Source organism: Phoca vitulina, unplaced genomic scaffold (assembly GCF_004348235.1).
Source record: "Phoca vitulina isolate PV1807 unplaced genomic scaffold, GSC_HSeal_1.0 scaffold33, whole genome shotgun sequence".
Classification (NCBI taxonomy): domain Eukaryota; kingdom Metazoa; phylum Chordata; class Mammalia; order Carnivora; family Phocidae; genus Phoca; species Phoca vitulina.
The window spans coordinates 1,332,281-1,356,489 of NW_022589736.1; the positions used below are offsets into that span (position 1 = coordinate 1,332,281).

The window sequence follows — 24,209 nt, forward strand, 5'->3', positions numbered from 1 at the left end:
ACATGGAACTAACACCTGGAGGTTTAGAATGGCTCCTTCTGTGGAACAGCCCGTGTTCCTCACTGGGGGACGGATAAACACCACCATGTGGAGAATGCCAACCTCAGAAGGCCACCTGTGGCGTGACCCCATGTGGACAGCGTTCTGGGAGAGGCAGGGCGACAGGGCACACAGAGCAGCTGAGGGGCTGCTGCGGCCGGCCGTAGGCCGGGACCGTGAAGGGGCAGCACAAGGGAGTCTGGTGGTGATGGACAAGGCCGTGTGAAAAGGCTGTCTGCTGGGTGATGCCCTCTCAGTGACATTCTGGAAAAGGCACCTATGCAGACATTGCTGGAGAGGAGGAGTAGCACGGAGGACTCCTGGGGCAGGGACACTATCCTGCAGGAGCCTGTAACGGCGGACACAGGATGCTGTGTCCTACTGTTATGTCCTGTCCTGCCATGCACACACACATCCCGAAGGCACCTGCTCACAGCTCATTATGGACAGCGGCCCGTACCGCAGGCCAGACAAGTCCTCGGTCTAGCAGGGGACAAAAGAAATTAAAGCACAAGAAGACAAATAACACCACGCACACACAAACACACACGTGCACGCGCACGCACAAAGGACCACCCTCCCCGAGCCCCCAGAACTGGTGCACATGAGCACCAACTTCGGGTGGCTCCTCCCTTGGTAAATCCAGGTGAAGGGGAGATCGGGTCTGTTATACTGCTGTTTCTACCTTTCTGACACTTGAACTTTTTCACGATGAATTTTTCTGGAAAACTGGAAGAGTAACCACCGTGCTTCTCAATCGCACTGGTCAAAGCAGACACAGGAGTGGCCTGCACACGGCGTCACCGTGCTTCTCCACCTGGTCTGGGAGGGGGCTCCCTGGAGTCCCAACTGACCAGGCCCCGGCCCCCGGCCATCCTGGAGCTATGGGCTGGTCCGAGGCCTGGCAGGTCAGCGCTCACAGCGCCCGAGGGAGTGCCGGGCTGCCCGGTCACACGCGACAGACACACGACTCACAGACTCTGTGAAGGCTCAGGGCTGGGGCGGCATCCGAGGAAGAGCCTGCAACCCGGTCAAGGGAGGGAGTGTCCTGGGTGGGGCGGCAGAGGGCTACGGCAGTCAGAAACCCTAGTCCCAGAGGGGTGCGCAGCCTGCGCCCATGGCTGCGTCTCGGCGACTGTCCCGAGCCCCCAGCCCGCGACAGACATGAGGGCCGGCCCCCAGCCCGCGACAGACATGAGCCCCCAGCCCGCGACAGACATGAGGGCCAGCCCCCAGCCCGCGACAGACAGGAGGGCCGGCCCCCAGCCCGTGACAGACATGATCCCCCAGCCCACGACAGACATGAGGGCGGGCCCCCAGCCCACGACAGACATGAGGGCCGACCCGCGACAGACATGAGCCCCCAGCCCGTGACAGACATGAGCTCCCAGCCCGCGACAGACATGAGGGTTGGCCCCTGCCCGCGACAGACACGAGGCCGGAGGAAGGAGCAGGGAAGCAGGAGCCCAAGGCGCCCAGCCTTTGTGTGGACACCTCTCGAGCCCGCCCCAGGCTCTGTGCTGGAGCTGACTTCCAGCTGTCCCGCGCCTGAGGTCTCAGGGCCGGCACTGGCGTCTCCCTCACCCCACGACCCTCCAAGGGCTCCTACACAGTTTTGCCTCCAGGCAGCGACAGCACCCACTCGTCATGAGGCCCCAAGACTTAAGCCACAAGTGTATTTCTGCTGCCAGGAATACAGATAACACGCGTTTTCATAAATAACGCTGCACAGGGCAAACGTGGTCACAGCAACTTAAAGCTAATAAAAAAGAATGCCCTTTCCCAGTATGGAACTCCTCTAACAGGACAAAAGCACACTCATTAGATACTCAAATAACAGAAGATCGGTGTGAAGAACGGGGGTGCCCCGCGTGCCTGCCACCCCCAGAGAGCCCTGGTGTGAGGCGGGAGCTACGCACTGAGCCTCCCCGCTGTGGCCACGCGGCCACACACACACACCCTGTCTCGCTTCCAAAGAGAGCAGAACCCCCACATCCCGCCAGGAACAGGCTTCTCTCTGTGCACGTCCTGCCAGCATGAGTGACACTGGGATGTGCACCCTTACAAAGGTGGCTCGCCACTGGCCTAATGGCCTCCCAGAAGTGGCACTGTGGGGTCAGAGGACACTCACACTGCGCTCCCACTGTTTGCAAACACCTTTGCGGACGATGCTCTGAGACCTCTCCACCCATGATTGTGAGAAACGATACCACTCCCGTCGGCCTTCCTCCTTACCCTGAGCCACGCAAGGTGGCACAAGCGGTAACACTTACCCCCCTTCATGATCTGGGGGGGGTCTGGAGAGCGGGCACGTAGGCCCTGTGAGCTCTCCAGCACGGCTGTTACACGCCAGGGCAGCCAGGGAAAGAGCTGCAACGTGACTCTGGCTGCAACCCCATGTCTGTGGATTCGTGTTGGGAGAACAGACGCCTCCCCACGCTCTCAACCAGACCTGCCCCCTGTTGGCCTCGACTTTGATGCTGTGGGGCTGAGGTCACGTCTGTCTGGCCCCTTCCTGCCTCCCCACGTAGCCCTCTTCAGAAGTCCCTGTGCGCAGCCCACAGCCGAGGGACAGAGGAGTTATTGCAGGCTGGGTGTCTACACAAACTGTGGGGAATGTGGCACGGGAACGTTCTTTCTGGTCCCCCACACAGTCACCCGATCGCTGATCCTATCGGTCCAGACACATGGATGTTTACTGGTCATGGGATATCCCAATAGCACAGTACTAAATATTCAAAGCAAACAGGAGATGTAGATGGTCCTCCCGGATCCTTGCTTGTTCAGAACCATCCTAACAGTCACGTCGCTTCCGGGCTTTACTAGGATGGCTCCTCGCTGAGACTGTGGGGACGTGGCGGTATGCGGGAGTTTACGCGTCCCTTTGACCCCCAGCTCAGGGCCTCTCCAATCTCTGCCAGCCCCTAAAACCAACCATGAGAACACTTTCACACTTACCAACATACCTTCCCTACACCTGATCAACCGTGAGACAGACCCACGTGTCCTTCCAGAAACCCAGGAGGCCACCTCCTCTCTGTGCTGCCTCTCACAATGAGACTAAGACAAAGCCAAGCAAACTCACAGTTTTTCCATCAAACCAGTCCCCGACGCCCTTGAGCACAAAGAACCAGTCTGGGGCAAGTGAAATAAAAGGCGAAGAAGACATCCCCCCAAATCGCATCCAGGGAAAGCCCTCCAACTCATGGGGCAGCTCTCCCGCCAGTGGGGGAGACACTAACGCCAGAAACCGCTTCCGCCAAGGACCCTCCACCTTCTCTACAAAGTTGCCCCAGAGGCACACACGTCACCCAGAGAGCCCACAAACTCAGCTTCGACCCCAAAGCCGCAGGGCTGTGTGAGGGTGGGAAGAAGGCAAGACGCTGAGGCTGCAACAGGTGAGTGGGGGGCAGGGTGCCGTGACGAGTCACTCGCTCTTGAGCTTATCCACACACCTCCAGGAGGCTCCACCTGCCCAAAGACACAGTGGTGAAGGCTGCCTGCTCCCCTGCAGATGGGGTGAATCACTGCTCTTTTCACATGGCGCTGATACACGCATCCTCATTACCACCACACCTGCTTCCAAACGGGGGCAGTTCACAGAAGTCAATCCCGGGAACCCAACAGGAGCATCTGTAAGGGAGGACGGTGGACGGAGCCAGAGCAGAAACCACACAGCCAGCCCCAGCTGTCAGGAGCTCATGCCTGAGGGACGGGGGTGTGCAGGCCATCCAACACAAGGCTGAGGAAGAAAAGCGACCAGAGATGCAAGAAGGCCATGCCCTGCAGACGTCGCAGAGGCCAACTAGCCTTCCACCAGGAGGGGCCTGGGGAGGGCCGGTGGGTCCATCTAAGACAAGGAGCAGAGATCCGGGGAGAGTACATGAGCTCTGGTGAGACGGATGGGAGGGACATGGCAGCCATCAACGAGGGCCACGCCGGAGGGGAGCGGGGGAGAAGGCCGCACACACAGAACCTGCAGACTGTGGAATAGGGGAAGGTCCGGGCAGTGCAGCAGCGTGGCTGGGGGACCAAACAAGAACAGCAGAGGGCTGACGGGGGAGAGGAGCGGGACATGGCCAAGAGGGACCCTGAGAGTGTGAGGTCAGGGGGCCTTCCCAGGAAGAGCTGCTGAAGGCTTCCAGCTGGGACATAGCAGAGGTCTATGACGTAACAGGATTTCTAAATCAGGGCCAGAAATGGGGGACAAGTTAGATCTGGGATCCCTCACCCAGAAAAGGTAACAGAGACCCTGGGGAGCGTTCACACAGCCCAAGGAGAGCACAGAGGGGCGCAAAGCTAAGTACGGCATTGGGACAGTCCCAAGAGGGGGGTGGGAGGAGAGAAGAGAGGGCGATTACAGGGCTGGAGAGCCACGCCCAGAGTCAAGACACCTGGTGGGAGGCCGGGGACCAACTAGAGAGGCTGACAGGGTGAAGGAGGCCTCGAGGACCAACTCTGAAATGGGGGCCAGTGGGCAAACCAAAGTTCCATTGGGACAATAGAAGAATGGGGCACAAGGCACACGTCACAGGCCATCTCTGCCACAGGAACGGTCACTGCGGTCGGGGCAGAGCAAGCGGGAGAACCTCGACGGCAGACGGCGTCACACCCGGCCTTGCCTCAAGGGGCGCGGAGCCTCGGTGGGCGCAGCGCAGGAACAGGACCAGAAGGGCAACAGGAAGGCGGGAGCGAGGGCCTGCTCTGGCAGAGGAGGGGGTGGGGATGGGGCGGGAACGAGAGGCGGCGAGGGCTGAGTGGGTGCTGCCACCCCGCCAGGGGACCCATGGGAAGAAGGAGATGGGGAGCAGCCTGGGTGCAGTCCCCCTGCTCTCCCAGGGCTCCGAGCGGCAATCTGCTTGAACTCTGGGGAGTTCGGCACCTTACGGACCTCGTTGAGAAAAGGGAAGAGAACCACGAGCCTCCAGATCTGGGTTTCAGAGAAGCCCCCAAGTGCCCCAAAGCAAGAGTGTGCTCCATAGGCAAGCCCCACTTACCCGGCCTGAATGAGCTCATTCAACTTCGTCGCGTTCTTGTCATCCATACCTTCAAATGGAAAAGCAAATAAGTGTGACCGTGAAGCTCTTAGGAACAAAACCGGTGAAGATTCCCAGGTTGCTATCAGATAATTATCTTCAATGTAGGAAGCAAACATCACACCTCCTTTATAGAAGATGTGAGGTCTTCCAGAACACAACCCCTCCTTCAGCTGTAGCTCCTCCCGCAAAGCCTGGGCTGAGGGCGCTGTCCCCACCTGCGCGTCCTCTCCATGCACCCGGACTTTCTCAGGGGAACTGCTACCTGCCTCCGCACAGCTGATCCCTCCCCGTCCCCCGCCACGCTGAGCCTCCACCCCTCCCTAGCCGCAGAGCTCAGAGATTCCCCTCAGGGTCACCACCACGCATGCTTCTCCTGCTGGGCTCATGCTATCTGTGGGCCTGCCGAGGTCTGCTCTGGATCCCCGGGTTCCCAGGGTGGGTGGATGACGAACCAAGACCCTGCGCCTTCACTGGAGCTGATGCCATGTTCCTCTGCCCCCTCCCAGTGTTAGTGCTGTCCTCAAGATGTGCAAGAAAAAAAAATTACATGTGCAAGAAAACTGAGTAACCTGGTACGTGGTGGATGTTTGGGGGTCACTGCAAAATTCTTTAAACTCTTCTATACTTCTGGGGGAAGAAACAACAAGCCACAAACACACAGCCAGGCGGAAAACCAAGACAAGGACAAAATCCTCAAAGCAAAAGAGGAAAGTAATGCATTCCTTCCGGAGGAACGAAGACACAACAGCCAGCGGCCTCTCCCCAGAAACCGCGCAGGCCGGAGAGGCGGGAGCAACACGTTTACAGTGAAGAAAGGAAAAACCACTGAATCAGAGCTCTACGTCCCGCAAAAACACCTTTAGAGAATGAAGACAATGTAAGGCTTTACATATGAAGCATCTGAGAGACACACAAGACAAGAAACCGCAAGGCAAGTCCCGCAGGCTGCAGGGCCGCCGCCCAGACAGAGATGGGCCTCCGGGACAGAAAGGGGAGCAGCAGGCACACAGCCTCGCTCGCTGACCTGCCCCAGACGCGCACAGGCCACAGCAGCGTGGGTGCTGTGCAGCAGACATTCCCGTGGGGAGGCAGGGTCTGCGGGGCCAAGCACGCCGCCCGGAGGCCAGCCTGTCCTGAGATCCTTGCGCATGTGAGCAGACATCAAAGGGGAAGCAGAAAGTAACGGGCAAAAGAGAGGGAAGAGCCTGTCGGTCCTGTGCCTGGCAGACCGAAGGCCTGGGGGGTGGAGACGTTGCAACTAGAGGGTTTGAGTCATGCGATGGGCACCATCCAAGGAACCAGCCTTTAGAGAAAAGCCGCCTGAACACACAGGTGAGGACTGGAGACGGCTGCTGTCTCCCCGCACCCCATCCCTACACCGGGCTGCACCATACCGGGCCGCGGTGGCAAGAGGAATAAGCTGTGGGTGTAAGACTCAGTCCTGAGGGCAAACCTGCCACCTAATAGCCAAGGAGCCTTGTACGGACACTTGTTCTCATCAAAACGGAGCCTCCTCAGCCCCAGGGACGCCACCCAGTGCAGCAACGGCCCTGACGCTGGACGCATGGTGCAAGTGTCCGAGTCTCAGGGATGTCCACTGTTTCAGGACTCACATGTGTCCAGAGACCTCCGTTAGGAAAGGCGACTTAAATAAAAGCATGCTCTGACCACAATTTCTGCACAGCCCAGAAACGCCTACCCACAAGCAGTCATGAGAGGCCACAGCACCCACGGCACTCTGCTGAAGGCTGCCCCTCGAAGCCTGCCCCTTCCCTGCGAAGATTCACAAAACGACACAGCAGCATTCCAGTGAGTGGATCCATGGGTGGGGGACAGGCAGGGCTCAGGCGGACAAGCCCCACGGGGGTGGAGGGCACTAAGAGCTCAGGTGGGACCTCAGGGGTGTGTGCACGTGCGTGGGCGAGAGAACATGTGACGTGCGGCTGGGCCAAGAGAGACTGGGGAGATGTCACCAGCAGGATGGGGTCAGCTGAGCTGCAGGGCAGCAGGAAGAGGGGCAGAGGTCCCAGCACAAAGGCCCTTGGGGCCGGAGTCCCAGGGCTGCCCGGGGAGGGAAGGTGGGCGACAGTAAGCCACCCAAGGTAAGGGAGCCAGGCCACCCTCGCAAGGACTCAGATGGGCTGGGGGAGCGCGGGCTGAGACCTGGACGTGGCAGGGACGAAGGAGGGGCCACCACAGCAGTGGCCGGGAGCAGTCGGTGCCCCGTACAGCACATTCGGGAGCACCCCAGGACAAGCCAGCGGGTGACAAAGTGCTCAGACCACGGGGAGGATGGGGTCAGGGAGCCAGGCCGCCTGTCTGGTTTTTAGGCGGGTGTGTGCAGCACAGTCCACGAACCACGGACACCCATCCTCCCTGTCCCTCTGCTGCTTCCACACCCCCGCCCCGCCGCCCCCTGAATGGTGGCGTGCTGGGTGACCAGGGAGGAGATGGCTTCCGACCTTCTCACATGGTCTCACTGGGCCTCTGGAGTGGCCCTCTGGGTAAGCACCCTTCCACCGTGGGAGGGTGGCCAGTGGCTCCTGCAGACACAAGGATGCCCCTCGACTGGGGCCGCACGAGGAGGCGGGGCTGGCCACTGGACGCTCAGGGCCCCCGGAAGGCCAGAGCACCCCTACGTCTAATGAGAATCTGGTTACAAGGAGACAAGCAGAGGGACCTACGGGGAGGGGCCCAGACCCTTCTAAGTACCAGTGTCGTGCAAGACCAAAGGCGAGGCTGTTCCCATCAACAGCTCCAAGGGGGGCCACAGGTACAAGCAGGACCACATCCCCAACCCGCGCCCCGGCCGGCGCCCCGACCGGTGTGACTGGACTCGGTGTTGGGTGTTCTGGGAACACAGACAGGGACTCGGTAAGACCGTGGCACCTGTTTGATAACAGGATTGTGGGCACGCAGGACAACGTGCCTGAGCTCAGGGGACACAGGATGAAGGGTCAGGGCCCTGCTAGGATGCCAAGCAAGAAAAAGTTCATGCGTGGGGTGGGGGCGCTCCGAAGTGACCAGTGTCAGCAACATGTAAGTCTAAGTGAAGGTGCAGGTATGTGGAGGCCAGGGTGCTCTTCAACCCACTGCATCCCAAAATGTCTTCAAGATTCTAGTCAGAAGGAAAAGAGCCCTGGCGTCACAGACCAATGGTGACAGGAGGGCAGGCCCTGCCGGTGGGGGGCCGCAAGCAGCGCAGGGACCCCTGGCGTCCCATACTCACAGCCCCCGACCTTCTTCCGCAGCTCGCCATAGCAGATCAGACCGTACAGCTCCTGGGACGACTTCTTCAGCCCGCGGGAGAACACTGAAAGATGGAGACAGGATCATGCGTTACGATGGGAAGACACCCATGCCGGGGTTGGCCAGCTCATGGCACAGGACCAGCATGGGGGACATTCATGCCCCTCATCTGCAGTTTCGACCACTGCACGCTGGTCCCCCAGGACGTCAACCCTGGGGAAACGAGTGAGGCGCACATGGGAACAAGGGGCTGGTTTTCAAATTTACAAAATAAGATAAGAAGTCAGACAGAGAGACTGGGGAGGGGCTAGGAAGTGAGTCCTCACAGCAGGGGGAGAGACTGGGATGGCCGCATGGCCAGCTTCCACGGAGGCAGAGGTGGGGTGACAGCATCTGTCTCTGCACACACAGACCCACCCGAGCTCCATATGAGGCCAGCGGCCCCGGGACCGAGGAAGCTGACCTGTCGGGCCATCTGACCACTGACCAGTGGCCCGGGGCTTGGGGCCAGACGGAAGAGGAAATGCAGCCCCCCACCACTGCAAGTACCGATACCCACTCTCCCCCTGCTCCTCAGCAAAAGACCCACTTCATTCGAGAAGCAACGCATCCAGGTCAGACAGTACACGTCCCAGCCTGCCCTGGGGCTAGACGGGGCCACTGGCCTTTGGTGTGAGCCCGAGACTTCCAGAAGCTCCTGACATGACTGAAGACTGACTCAGGACGAATGTGGCCCTCTGGCTCACCCCTCTTCCCTGCAGAGCTGCTGCCTGGAGCCGTCCTGGACACAAACATGCAGGGGACGGCAGAGCAGAAACAGGGCAGACCTGGTCCCCGATGCCCGCCCTGGACCATCTCCCTGCGGTCTTGGACATGAAAGAACAAATCTTTCTGTGCTTAAGACCGAGTTGCTTTGAGTTCCAGGTTACCTGAAGCCAAACCTGTGTGTGATCTGCCAGCCCGGGCCCAGCACAGTCTGGTGCCATCCCCACCACCTCACAGAGCAGTGACCCAGGCAGCCTGTCCCTCCACTGTCCTCACAATGGCTCTCTCTGGCTTCTCCTCAGAGAGCTCTTTTCAAACTCCTAACACTCAGTGCTTGTGATTAAGTCACCAGGAAAGGAAAACAAAAATACATTAGTAAGCGGAAAACTAGATCATTGAACGAATGATCTAAACTGAAGGTTCTGAACCTCACATAGGCTGCCAGGAGCCTGGGACTCCACTAACATCCACCAACCGCTCCTGAAGGTTCTTCAGAGAAAGACCAAGGCCTCGTCAGGACTCTCATGGGGGACCGCTGCTCAGGACACTTTGAGACGGCTAGGAAGTGGATAAACAAGCACGGAACACACAGTGGGATGGTATCGGCCATGCGAGGGAACAGAGTTCTAGCATCTGCCACGAAGTGGATGAACTGAGAAGACACGGTGCTCAGGTAGAGGCCATACACTGATACTGTTGCTATGAAATGTCCAGAACAGGCAAACCCGCAGAGACATGAAGTGGATCCGAGCTTGCCAGGGGCTGAGGAGGGGAAGGTGGCTGGGCAGTGCCAAACCCTGAGGTAACTGCCAGCACACCACAAAGGGCAGGCAGCCCTCAGGCTTAATGTGGTCACCTGGCTGCCACCAACGTGGAGAGATCACCAGGACCAGCTAGAAACCTTGGTGGAGGGGCGCCTGGATGGCTCAGTCGTTAAGCGTCTGCCTTCGGCTCAGGTCATGATCCCAGGGTCCTGGAATCGAGCCCCACGTCGGTCTCCCTGCTCGGCAGAGAGCCTGCTTCTCCCTCTCCCACTCCCTCTGCTTGTGTTCCCTCTCTCTCTCTCTGACAAATAAATAAAAACCTTAAAAAAAAAAGTAACTTTGTTGGAACCATCAGCTCAACAGAAAGAAAGCTCTTCTCATGGGATCACTGTTTTTTTTTTTTAAAGATGTTATTTATGTATTGGAGTGGAGGAGGGGAATGTAGGAGAAGGGACAGAGGGCGAGAGGGAATCCTCAAGCAGACTCCCCGCCAAGCAGGACGCCCGACATGGAGCTCAATCCCAGGACCCCGGGATCATGACCTGAGCCGAAGGCAGACGCTAAACCTGCTGAGCCACCAAGAAGCGCACAGGTCAGGTGAAGGACAGCGGGGACATGGGCCACTGCGGAAGGCAGGGAAGGGGTTTGTGAAGACCACAGATGTTATTAAGTCTTAGATTCGTCAGGATCTGGACCAGTGTTGATGTTTTCAAATAAACTCGTGATCTGAAAAGCATGGTCAACTAAAGACACGCACAGCCAGCAGGTACATGGACGGCATGGTGACACTCTGGTAAAGAACAAAACGTGGCTGACTGGCTGCCACACACCCAGGCCAGCAGAGAATCTTCTGTTAATGCTCATAGGAACCCCGAAAGCCAATAAACAACAGAGTATCAGCAAAAGATCTGCCAAGTATGACCTAGGGATGGTCCCCAAAGCGTGGCAATCAACAGCCCATTTCCACAGGTCTCCAGAAAGAATGGCAATCCACGTCAACGGATATGCCGTCCCAAGGTGCTGGAACCACTGTTCTTTCCTGATCTACTTTCCCCATGAAGGCACCAGGTTGGGCTGGAGGCCCCTGCAACTGGAGGGACTGGCTTGGGGTGCTGAGCCCTCCCTCCTCCCAGGTGGCTTCAATTATGTGTCACAAACACTGAGACACGTGTCCCCTGCAAGGACCTGGAAGGACACCGCTCGAGGTATCCAGTGAAGGTGCTCAAGCCGGAAAGGGACCTGGAAAGGACTCGTGGAAACAAGAGCATCGTGCTGGCCAGAGAGCAGCTCGGTGGGGCCATAAACTCAGCAGAATGAAGGCACTGCACACGGGGTCCTGCCGTGGAGAAAGACTGACCACGGGTGGGGTGTGCTCGACAGGCCAGCAGGCCTGATGCTCATCCTCAGAGAGGACAATTAGCCCTCACAACGAGACGCTCACGATGAGACGCAACTAAACTGATCTCAATCCTGTAATTTACCTGAAGAAAGTGCTTCTGAAGGAAAGTGCCCTGTGAACAGGGATGTCCACAAGCGCATTATTTAAAACCACCAGAAGTGACCTGCCGGTCCAAAAGGAAAAGTAAAAACTTATTCACCTGTAGTGACATCACTCAACAAAAGGACACTCAACAGGAAGCAGAGAGAAACCCCACAGGGGCGTGAAAAGTGGCCTGCAAGCTGGCGCTCGTGGGAGGGATGAGGATCTGCGCTGAGCACATGGCGGAGGGCGTCTGGGAAGAAGGGGGGGTCTCGGCTCCCCCACTGACCGTCTCGGTGGGCGCAGGTGAGGGCCTGCATGGCTGTGCCTGGGTTTTCTCGTCTGCCCTGCGGGGGACGTCCTCAGCCACAGGCACAGAGCCGGCCCACACGCAGAGAGCAGGAGGGGCAGGGAAGGATTCAGGGAGGAATTTCCAGGAGAACAGCACAGGCGCTCGGTCTGGGAAGGTGAGCAGGAGTGCAGGTACCAGGATGGTGGAGACCCCACTCCCGCCGGCCCGCAGGTCAGCATGAGAGCACCTGGCGGGGCTGCGGGAGGGGCTGAGGCAGGGGGCAGCCCGGAGGAGGCACACCTGGTGGGGATCTTGTGATGTGAGGGGCAGCTTTGGAACGGTGGGACTGGGCCATGGGAGAACAGCGATGATCTGGAACAGGACCAACAGGGACCAGGCGGCGAGGACAGACCCGAAAAGCTCTGAGGTACAACCAACAAGACTGGTGACAGATGTCCACGGAGATTCGGAGGTAAGTATATTCAGGTGACAGGGTCAGGTAACAACTGTGACCGTCTGGAGGTTGGGTGCTCCATCCCCAAGGGCTCCCACACTGGCCAGTGGCAGCGAGGAAGGATTTTTCTAGGGCAGGGGTCAGCAAACTATAGCTCACAGGCCAAACACAGCCAATAGCCTCTTTTTGTGAAGGAACTGTTTCTGGAACACAGCAACACACACCTGCTTACTTTTTGTCTACAAACATCTTCGATAGACTGCAAACCCCAAAGCCCAAAATATTTACCATCTGACCCTTTACAGAAGGAGACTGCTTGAATCGTGCTCTCTGGGCCTTTGTCAGGCCAGAGGAGGAACCCCATGTCCCGGAATGCTGACCCGTGGGAGAGCCAGGGAGGAGAGTTGGATGGGTCAGCCTGGGGGGTCGCTGGCACACGCATGGCCGAGACTCCCCAAATGGGCCGAGAGTATGCCCACGGGACACACGGGAGGTCATCCATCAGGGCTGACACCAAGGGCTCACGGCGGCAAAGATTCAAAGCGCGAGTGACAGACCATAGCCACCACAGCTGTTCTACATCAGAACTTAGACTATTTTAACAGGAGAGTCAGAAATGAGTGAAGTTGGTAGAAGCAAATGTCCGGAATGACCGAGCTATGAGTGAAGCTATAGAAACGAAGAGCAACATCAAGAAAGGTGAATTGATGACGGAGAGGCAGGCATGACACGTGAAGACAGGAGGTAGCCACACCTCCCCTAGGGCAAAGAGGCTGGTCGGAAAGGCCGCTCTGAGTGCTGACCCAGACATGTGAACCGAACACAGGACTACTCGAGCCTGGCTTCAAACGCAGACAAGAGCCCTGAGAAAGCTAGCCCTCCCCGCTGGCCCACCACATACCAGCCGTACCCCACCCTCACCCCAAGGAGCCCCCACTTGGGAAAGAAGGGCGGGCACCGAGGGGGTCCGATTCTGGCCGGCCCGCACCCGTGGCCCGCCTCTCCTGGTCAACCGGGGGGCCCTAGCCTCCCAGCACGGGACACGGGACCAGAGCGAGCCAGGGACCAAGACGCCCAGGCACCCAGGGACCTTATAAATACACACAGCTTCCTCACCATTCAGCTTAACCGACGGTGCCCGGGCGTACCATCAGCCAAAGCGCCACGAGGCACGGTATCCCTGGCCATGTGGCCAGGTGAGAACAATGCCAGAGGGTGTGTCTTGTGGTTTGTGGGAACCAGCTCCTGACCAGCAGCCAACTGTGCCCAAGCACACTCACCGTTATCAAAGTCAATGTACTTGGTGATCTTGTGCCACGTGCGGTAGTAGAAATGCCGAACCTGCTCTTTGTTCTTCACCATGCTTGCTGGTTTGCCTTTCTTCTTGTACTTGAGGGCAATGTTGTTCTGAATGGCTTCAAAGTCTTTCCCATGCTAGAAATGAAGTCCACATTAAAAGCACAGAGGTTACAATGAGGCAGTCTCCTGCACAACACAGACACTTCCCGAGAAAGGAGAAAGGGAAAAGGAGACCACTGTGGTCAAGCAAACGTCCTTCACGGCTCTTCTTTGTATATGAAATTCAACCCTCACCTCCCTAGAACCTCAGGTTTTAACTCAAATAATTAACAAAGCAGCAGTGGAAACTCAGGGATAGGAGACCAAAGAGGAAAGAGCCCTGGAGTAGGAGAGCACAATACTCATCCCTCAGACGGAAGGGCCGAGAGACCACGAAAGAAGACCGCTCGGTGAAGACAATCATGGGAACACAGAACACAGACTACAAGGACAGAGGAGCTGAGGGTGCTCTATACCTGGCCTCAAAACAATACGTCAACTATTCAGAAACATCCTCACTGCTTCGACCAAACGAAACCTAACCTATATTCACAGGGACAGCAAATATGAACACTTAGTAAGAGAACCACACATCTATGGGCCATCCCTTCCTTCAACATCTCCTCATAGGAACTGAGATTTTCTGGCATTTTCAGAATGGAAGTGGTGTTCCAGAGAACAGTCACCACCAGCGCTGTGTGGGAGCTTCTGATACTTCATCGAAGCCAAGACAGAAGTCCTGGGGAGGGCCCAGAGGTGACAACAGACCAGCAGACCAGCAGCACAAGCACCCCCAGCACCCCTTTCTTGGCTTCTAAATCCCACTTCCCAGAAGGAACCAGGGTGCCTTGAAGAGATGGGAGCAGGGAAAGTACCAGTGAGTCTGGAGTATCTTGCTGTGCTGGAACGTATGCAAGTGCTTGAGCATGACAGGAGCCAACCTGAAGAGGCTCCCAAACCTGCAACAATTTGGGCAACAAAACCAACAGGGATAGGAACGGATTGTGACATAGAATAGGCTACATGTCCTTGAGTCCACACAGATAAAAATAAATCACTGCATTCGTACCTAAATGGGGGGAGAAGGGAGAGCTTTTTCTTGCACGAGATCTCTAATAAATGTAGAAAAAAGAATGGTCAGAAAATCATCATTAGGCAAACAGTGTAATCATAGTTATTTCAGGTAAAAAGTGGCATGGTTGCTAAAGTTAGTGGAGAAAGAAATGAAAAACAGGATATTTACATAGTCTCAAAGTAAAAAGGGAAAAAAAAAAAAAAAGACTAGTTGGTACAGGACCCAGCAGGTGCCACCTGAATGCAATAATCAAGGTTCATACCACCAGACAGGATGGAGCACATCACGCGCTCTGGACAGGACGCACCCAGGACAGCCTGGCACTCCTGTGGGATTCTTGACAAAAATGCAAAATGTACATTTAATTATGAGGTAACCTCAGAGATGCCCACACTGACGGCATTCCACAACCTAACAGACCAGGAATCTTCAAAAATGTCAGGGTCTTACGTGAAAAAATGCTCAAAATCACTCGGCATCAGGAAAATACAAATCAAAACCACAATGATACCACCTCACACCTGTCAGAATGGTTAAAATTAACAACCCAGAAAACAACAGATGTTGTCGAAGATGCGGACAAAGGGGAACCCTCTTACACTGTTGGTGGGAATGCAAGCTGATGCAGCCACTCTGGAAAACAGTATTAAAAATAGAGCTACCCGGCCGCCTGGGTGGCTCAGTTGTTAAGCATCTGCCTTAAGCTTGGGTCATGGTCCCGGGGTCCTGGGATCAAGTCCCACATCAGGCTCCCTGCTTGGCGGGAAGCCTGCTTCTTCCTCTCCCACTCCCCCGTTTGTGTTCCCTCTCTCGCTGTCTCTCTGCGTCAAATAGATAAATGAAATCTTTAAAAAAACTAAAAAAAAAAAATAATAATAAAAACAGAGCTACCCTATGACCCAGCAATTGCACTACTGGGTATTTACCCCAAAGATACAAATGTAGTGATCCGAAGGGGTACATGCACCCCAATGTTCATAGCAGCAATGTCCACAATATCAAAACTACGGAAAGAGCCCAGATGTCCATCAACAGATGAATGGATAAAGAAGATGTGATCTATATATACAATGAAATATTACGCAGCCATCAAAAAGAACAAAATCTTGCCATTTGCAATGCCATGGATAGAACTAGAGGGTATTATGCTAAGCAAAATAAGTCAGTCAGAGAAAGACAATTATATGATTTCACTCACATGTGGAATTTAAGAAAACAGATAAATGTAGGGGGAGGAAAGGAAAAATAAGATGAAATCAGAGATGGAGGTAAACTATAAGAGACTCTTAACTCTAGGAAACAGACTGAGGGTTGCTGGAGGGGAGGTGGGGGGGATGGGGTAACTGGGTGGTGGGCATTAAGGAAGACACACGACGGAATGAGCACTGGGTGTCATATGCAAATGATACATCACTAACTTCTACTCCTGAAACTAGTAATACAGTACAGGTTAACTAAACTGAATTTGAATTTAAAAAAAAAAAAGCGTCAAGGTCTTGAGAGACGGAAGAAAGGAGGCAGAGACTGAGGGCCTGTCTGCGTGTGGAGGGCTCAGGAGTCATGACCACTGAATGCAATGTGGAACCCTGATCTAGAAATGACATCAGTGGGAACACCAGCTAAACCTGAGTAAGGCCCACAGGTCAGTAAATGCTACAGTATCCACGTCGAATCTCCTCATTGTGCTGGTAACAGTGACATTATGTGAACATCAGGAAAGGGCACATGGAATTCTTTGTACTTTTTCTGCAACTTTTTCTAAGTCTGAAATGGTTTTAAAATGAAAAGTTAAAGTATAAGAAATCTAAGAATTAAAGCTTCTTCACTGTTATAAAAATAAAGAACATAAAAAGGTATCTTGAATGCCCTCCTCTGGGTGCGCCCTCCCCCACAGGTCCCCCCTCAGCCCCTGATCAGAACCATGATGGAGCAAGCCCAGACAGCCTCTCCGTCCCTCAGCTCCCCTGTGCAGCAGGGCAGCAAACCCAGACAGGTGCGCGCTCGCCAGCCTGGGACCAGAATCTGGGTCTGGTGACTCTCAGACTATGCTGCCTTCTGAATTCTTGTGGCATTTGTTAGCACAGGCTTCCTGACTGCGCCACCTTTTATGTTCCTGCTGCATTTCCCTAATCAGGCTGTCAACCCTTAAGGGGGACTTCTTTGCATCCTAGCACTCCTGTGGTGCTCTGGATGCAGATGAACCTTTAGCAATTATCTACGCGGTGAGAAGTAAGCACAGGATGCTGGCTATGCGGCTGTAGGGCAGGAACCACAGACAGAAGAAGGAAAACGAAAGTCGGTGACTGGCTTACTCGAAACAGAGTAAGAGGGTGTCAAGGATGACATCACTACAGGCACTCGCCCTGCTGGCCGCCCCACCAGCTCCCTGTCATGGGGGCCACAACCCACACCCCTGGCCACAGGAAGTGTGGGACAGGCCTGGCCCATCTGAGTCTTCCCAGACCTGTCCCAGCTGGAGTGGGTGGTGGGGGTGGCACTCTCGTCTCTGAGCGCTGTCAAGAAGGAGGCAGTAAGCACAGCATGTCACCGCCCGCACGCGGGGTGACACAGCCTCCATGACATCGTTGGAGTTCCTGCATCCAGTCGGGCTTCAGCCAGTCCCCCGCCCCGTCCCTCTAGGTCATGACAGCCTCTCTGTGCTGAGCTGGGTCATCAGACGTGTGCACCGGAAGGCAGGGATGACGGCACATACACTGCAGAGCAGAGACCCGTGCTGAGCTCCCATACCCCACCTCACATACACTGTTCAGTCACAGCCCCCCAGCTCATCAGCCCTCCATCAAGACCCCGCCAGGGTCCCGCTGCGCCTTGTGCAGACACACCAAGTGTCAGCTGTAAAGTACGCACTCATGCCTCCGCCCCAACGTGCGCACGCACATGCACGCACACGCGCACGCACATGCACACAGTGCACACACAGCACATGTGGGCTACACAGCACCAACTGTGGAAAGCAGGAAGTGACCACAACAGTCAGAGACTGTTCATCAAGGATTTCAGGAGACCTCCAACACCTATCTAGCAGAAAATGTAGAACAAGAAGGCTGGCCCAGCGAGAAGTGAACGAACTAATTTACCTGAAGAAAGGCAGGGTGGGTCACTGACGGGGAATCCTTCCCCCACTTTTAATCGACAAGCACAGCTCCGGCCTGCATTCTGCACCCGGGTGGCCAGACCCCCGCAGAGCCGCGATCTCCCCAGGAAGGACCACAGCAAAGCTTGCAGGGGAGCATCAATCAGCGGCACGATGTGACAACGGTCCTGGGGCCTTCAGTCTTCTCTGCCTGACCAACTTCAAAGAAGCACAGTCTGGGGATGTAACTATACAAAATCAGCCCCTAGGCTATCCTCTCAAACTGTCACAGGGAAGAAAGAGAACACATCTGAACTCGCTTGAAGGACTCTGTACCTACAGGAACAAGCCTCAAATATACACCTCATGGTCTCCCTGGACGACGGAGTCCGTCGACACGGACAGACGGGCCTCCTCCAACCGGGACGGCAGAACCGAAGTGGTGGCCCCCTGAAGTGAGAAGGGCAGCCACAGGACTATTCTGACACCAGCATTGAGTTCTAGCTCCTCACCCTTTCTAATCTCTCATGGACACTTCAGAGCATCAATTCCAAAGCCCCTTTCTGCTATGAGCCCTGTTTGCCAAGCTTGGCAAGACTTTTCCATCACTGCTATCACTATTAAAGGAACAGGCTCGCTGACTGAGTAACCTACTCCTGACACTATAGCCCAATGAAGCAGTCTAAAATATGGAATCTGCACAAAGATGTTCAGTGTAGCATCGCTTACAACAGAACCTGGAAGGAACCACAACAACCAAGGATACAAGGATGGTGAAAGAGAGTGAGGACTGGCTAGAGGGCAAACACTCAAATGTCTCGGGCCACTCAGTATTTGCTGGAGCTGCCACTGTCCTCAAAAGCGGCCAGAAACTATATACAAGTGAATGGACATGGCTGCGTCCCAATAAAGCTTTATTTATAAAAATGGGCAGCGAGCATGCAAGCCACAGGTTGTTTTCATCTGAAGTAGAATATTTATAGGCACTAAGAAAAATACTGAGCATAAGAACTGTAACCTACCATGAAAGTGCATTTGACATTAACAAAAGGAGTATGTTCTCCATAGTTACAAACACATGAAAAAGCAAACCGTGGAAGTGAAAACAGCTGGTAGGGAGCACAGGTGCTTCTTTGGGCAGTGGGATCCGGGAGCAGCTTCTCTCTACTTTTAGGACTTTTGACTCTGTCCCAGGTCCACTGTGACATCTCTCGGGGTTAAGCTGCCTGCTCTGACTGATGTGGCAAGTGTCCCCTTGTCCCTCCCCATCAGGGGCCACTCCTCTGAGGAGCCCTCTCAACTGCAAGGGGAAGGCCCAGAGACAGGCTCCACTCTTCAGTCAAGAACGTATCTCAGGGTGCCTGCAGGGCTCAATAGGTTAAGTGTCCAACCCATGGTTTCAGCCCAGTCATGATCTCAGGGTCATGAGATTGAGTCCCATGTGGGGCTCTGCGCTCAGCAACGAGTCTGCTTAAGATTCTCTCTGCCTCTCTCTGCCCCTCCCCCTGCTCTCACTTGCGCGGATGCTCTCTGAAAAATAAATAAAGTCATTAAAAAAGAGAAAAAAGAATGTACCTGAGACAACGGGTAGACTCTTGGGAGTAGAAAGAAATGAATCAAACAAGAACACCTCCTAACAGCCACTTCACTAGCATCAGCTTTTAGAAGTCACAATGAGGGGATAAAGGGCCAAGGTCAGAGGGCGAGTCCGGGGCCTTGGGGACCCACGCCTGCTGCCCGCGAGGGGCTCCCCACTGAACTGCTGACCTAGTAGATCTTGCAGCCACGTGGTCAGCAAGGCAGAGGCCAACAGAAACAGAAACACGGACGAAGTGGAAAGAGACTGAGACTTTCGGCCGCCTGTCCTGGCCCCAGAGCTCACCTCATAGAGCCCCTCGAAGAAAGTGTTCTTATCCTCTGTGCTCCACGACTCCCACTGCCGCCGGGCCTTCTTGCCTTCTTCCTTCTCACCGCTGGAAGACCCCAAGTTCCGGGAAGAGGAGCGAGAGCCCCCCGCAGGTGCAGCAGGAACAGCCCCAGACCCATTTCCGGACGATGATCCGCCACTGTCAGCTCCTTGGAAAGAAAGAACCATACGGTGACCTCTTCCAGAAGGCAGCAGAGCTCAGGAAGGCCCCACTGCACATGCCTCCACTGGGTGGCGCCACCATGGGACGCCCGCTAGCGCTATTCGGCAACGACCTCATCCCGACCTGACCTCATGACTCTTTCCAACCTTTTTACAGGGAGAAAAAGAAGAGCGAGCTCTCTGCAGACCCACTGAAGGAGCATGACCACCACGTCCCCACCAGAGGCCGACAGCCCTTTGCCCCCATGACCTGAAAACCCACATCATATATTACAGTGTCTTTCTCCAACGTGTTTGGGATGAAATAAATCTTGTCTTTTCAAATCAACAAATTGAAATTCAAACTCAAGAAAACATCTGAGTTTCAATGCCTTCTCTTAGATATAATCAATACTTCAGAACACGAATCATTTGATGCCTTTAAAACAATCTTTAAAAGGTCTTGGAACTCCTTTTTCTTGATTAATTTTCACCAACAAAATCTAATGACAACCTCACAGCTGCTCTGAAAATATCAGTTCCTAATCTCACGACGAGCCCTTGGAAGCCATGCTGAGAGGGGAGAGCAGGATGGACTGTGCGGGGCTGCCACGGACTGACAGCTCCATGCTCCTGGGAGAACAGAGGCAAAGTCACAGATAAAAACCTTTTGTGACCCAATCTTCCCACCCATCTGGTCCCTTCCTTAGAGTGAAGGGAAGGCTGGGCACACCCCTGCAATGACTGGAATTTCATCCTATGGAACTTCAGGACCATCCATGGTGAGCAATCATCAAACTTTGAACAGTTTGGGGGGGGGGGGCCAGGGTGGTAAAAATAAAATCATAAAAATAAAAGTGTTTTGAAAAGCAAAAGTGAGGGCACCTGGGTGGCTCAGTCAGTTGAGCGTCTGCCTTCGGCTCAGGTCATGATCCCAGGGTCCTGGAATCGAGTTCCGCATCGGGCTCCCTGCTCAGAAGGAAGCCTGCTTCTCCCTCTCCCTCTGCCCCTCCCCCCGCTTGTGCGTGCTCTCTCTCTCTCTCAAATAAGTAAAATCTTCAATAAAAAAAAAAAGCAAAAGTGAAACAAATGCAAATTATCGTTAAAATGCTTTCCTAGTGAGATAATCATGAGCTTTTCTTTTCTTTTTTTTAAAGATTTTATTTATTTGACAGAGAGACACAGCGAGAGCAGGAACACAAGCAGGGGGAGTGGGAGAGGGAGAAGTAGGCTTCCTGAGGAGCAGGGAGCCCAATGCAGGGCTCGATCCCAGGACCCCAGGATCATGACCTGAGCCGAAGGCAGATGCTTAACGACTGAGCCCCCCAGGTGCCCCAATCATGAGCTTTTCGAGGGAGGTCCTCTTCCTGGGCAATCAGGGGCCTCCTACGTGGCTACACTTCCCTCATCCCCTTGACAGGGGTCTGCCTCCAGAGCAGGGACGAAAGACAGGGATTTCACAGAAAATCAGAGGAAGTGAAACATTTTAAGTCCACTAATCCATATACGCTTGCAAAGACCATCCCTGGAAAAACACAAGCCATGGGGCAGGGGTGGCCCGAGGGACAGGGGGAGACAGGGTCACCATGCTCTAACACACGTGTTGGACCTCCCCCAGAGCGTGCCACGGACCTATGTTAGATCAGTTAGCTATTGGAGAGCAGAATGTGTGGTCACACGTGCAGAAAAATCACGCCGCTACATAAAATGGGGGATATTCTCTTGTGTGGAAAAGTGCACCAGTTTGGTGACTTCAGAAGGCAACGTGACTGGGTCCCAAAATCGTTGTTTATCCCACTGCACTGTCCAATTCAGCTGCCACCACCCAAGGCGTAAATGCTGATGAATTAAAATTCAATAAAACAAAAAACCCAGTTCCTCATTCACACCAGCCACATTTCTAGTGGCCAATGCCCACGTGCAGCTCGTGGCTCCCGTGCTGGTGAGCACAGAGTATTTCTAGCATCGCAGAAAGTGCCAGCGCTCTGTCCGAGAGCTTGACAATCATGGTCCGCAGTGCCCCGATAGAGTAAGATACCGTCAAGCTCCGGGTGTCGCAGCCCCACCAGCCCTTCCTCCAGCTGCTCCTCCCCCCGGCCCGCAGGCACAACAGGTGGCAAGCTGCTGCCCGGTGGGCTAAGGGTGTATTCAATACACATCTGACTTGGTCCATTCCTCACCAAACCAAACCAAACCAAACCCAAGACATAACCTAATTAGTGAACACAGCACTTCCCAAGATGTCTCCAACAGGTGGTGACTTTCAAGCACATTTGCAGGGATGACCGGCTTCAGGCCATTTCCCATCGCCTCACAGACGCTTCTGCTTCAAACGCAAGGCCAGGTCGCGGCAGCCATTCAGGACACGGCTCTTACGCACCGGAAAGGCCTGCTGATTTGGAGCCTATAACCCCTCAGGTGGAGTTATCTGAGGAAGGGCTGCCGTCCACCTCTGCGCCACCCACAACAGAGCACGTCAGAGTCATTTTCAACTTCTGATGAAACATTCGTTAACTCTCTTTTTTCCAAAACAAGAGCAACTTGCTAACTAGCCCAACAACAATCACAGCTCAGGTTTACCTCTCTGCCAGCCCACAGCAGTATCGGACTTACTTGAAAGGAACAGACGTATGTTTCTGAGAAGTCTATAATGCAGATGTCTGGCTAGCTCTTGTGAGATTTCACTGGATCACAGGACCAGTGAGACCCAAGACAAGGAGAATGAACAGTGAAGGAAAACACAATGGAAGCTTTCTGAGCTGGAAGGACCCTCAGAGATAGAGAGCAGGATAAAGAAAACATATGAAAGGTCAAAACGTTCAAAAGCGAAAACCAATCACCCCAAGTAACCATTTCTAACGTTTGGTGACCATGATTCTAGACCTTGAATGCTTTTTAAAAGTAAACTAGAATCACAAAACTTCAGAGTAGAAAGAGAACAGGCCATCTGGTCCATCCCCCAAATTTCAGACAAGAATGGCTCAGCGCTTCACTTCAGGCTCATCCAAGCACACCAGCTCAAGCAGAAACAAGAAATAGGACCAGAGAGACCGTGGGGGAACGCGACAGTGGGTCCCTGGGTAGGGGGCCTCCCACCTGTGCAGAAGCATTGCAATAAAAACAGTGATGAGTGAAGGGGGAGAGAGAAGCAAGCAAGGACAGAAGTGGGAAGGCCGGAGGCAGAAAGAGAAGACCACTATGAACAAGACTGGGTGGGTACAGGGGCTTTCTCCGGGGGTAGGGGGGTGGGGGCAGCAGGTGCAAGAAGCCCAGCAGAAAAAAGTAGAGGACCAAAGTCAATGCTCTGTCTGCAACTAGTTTCTGAGGCCACAAAGAGAGTGAACAAGGGTCCACGTGATGAGAAGTCGGTATCCAAGGAACCTGCAGGGAAGCAATGTACAAGAATAGGATCCCAACAGCAAGGTCTCTGAAAGCAGAACAGTGTCTGACTTTTCAGTGCCCAAGCCTAGCACCAGGCCTCAAACACAGCAGATGCTCCACAAGAGTTCAGAAACCCACGGAGAGCAGGGCAGGGGCCCCTCACCCGCCCGAGACCCAATGCCTCCAACAGAGCCCACTCTTCCCTGTCAACCTACTTCTGTGTCACAGTCCTCCAGCTGCCCAGGGGCCACCCAGCTTCTCCTGTCCCCATTTCTGTGGCCATGTTCCCAGGCCAGCTCCATACCACCCCTGAGTAAGATAACTTTAACAGCCTCCTCCCTGGTCTCCAAATCACCAACCCCGGCCACAGCCTGTTCTCCAGGGCTTGCATTTGAGGGATGCAGACATGTGGCCGCGGTCTGCCTTCCGAGGCTGCACGGCTGCCCACTCCGCCTCTGGACAAGCTAGGCTGCCTGCTTCCTCTAGGTCCCCGCCATCACACATCTCTGAATGAGCCTGGAACCCTATCACCCATGCCCCTCACACCACCTGAAGTGGAGGAAACGATCCCTATCTTCCAAGTGGGGGTGCTTAGGCTTGGGGGGGGGAGCAGCTTGCCCGGCATGCCACACGGCTGCTCGGACCCAGGAGCGTGCGGCTCCACGGCACCTCGGAAGCACGTGCAAATGCTTTGCTCCTTTCTGTCTTCTCAGCGCGTAGCTATTGCCCACATTTCAGAGATGGCCCAAGGTCACCGGGCAGCTAGAACCAAGCCTGGGCATCTTCCTCTTGAGCCACACAACACCATGGCGGCTGCCACCCGTGTCACGGATGCTTCTGTATCTTTACTCCACACAGAGCTAAAGGATCCAGGGGTTTGGAGGGGGAGGGAACTGGACCTTGACACCCCTCCCTCTGTCCTCGACAGGTTCAGTGACTTGCCCAAAGCCACACAGCTAACAGTGGCAAGAGTTAGGATGTTGGGAGGATGTTCACCTCTAAAAACAAAACTGCGTGACTCAATTTAGGTCATAGACAGAAGATGTAACGACAATCTGTCCTATCAGGCAATAACTCACTATCCCGGAGCTTTCTTTCCGAGTCTGGGAAAGTTCCTTCCCAGGGTCAGGAACGTTAACAGAGAACACAGCAGACCAGCACTGCGAGATGC

The 24,209-nt window shown here is 54.8% G+C and overlaps 1 protein-coding gene across 5 annotated transcripts in view; it reads right to left on the reverse strand.

The window, feature by feature from the left end:
* The window catches only part of CRAMP1 (cramped chromatin regulator homolog 1), a 57,950-nt gene that overhangs the window by 25,081 nt on the left and 8,660 nt on the right, over nucleotides 1–24,209 (reverse strand). For all 5 annotated transcript variants that reach the window (XM_032425684.1, XM_032425681.1, XM_032425682.1 and 2 more), the window contains 4 exons: nucleotides 19,472–19,665; nucleotides 13,363–13,516; nucleotides 8,308–8,391; nucleotides 5,037–5,085 (listed from right to left, as the gene is read on the reverse strand). In XM_032425684.1, the coding sequence (XP_032281575.1) occupies nucleotides 5,037–5,085; nucleotides 8,308–8,391; nucleotides 13,363–13,516; nucleotides 19,472–19,665 (481 nt within the window). The remainder of the gene's footprint in view (nucleotides 1–5,036; nucleotides 5,086–8,307; nucleotides 8,392–13,362; nucleotides 13,517–19,471; nucleotides 19,666–24,209) is intronic.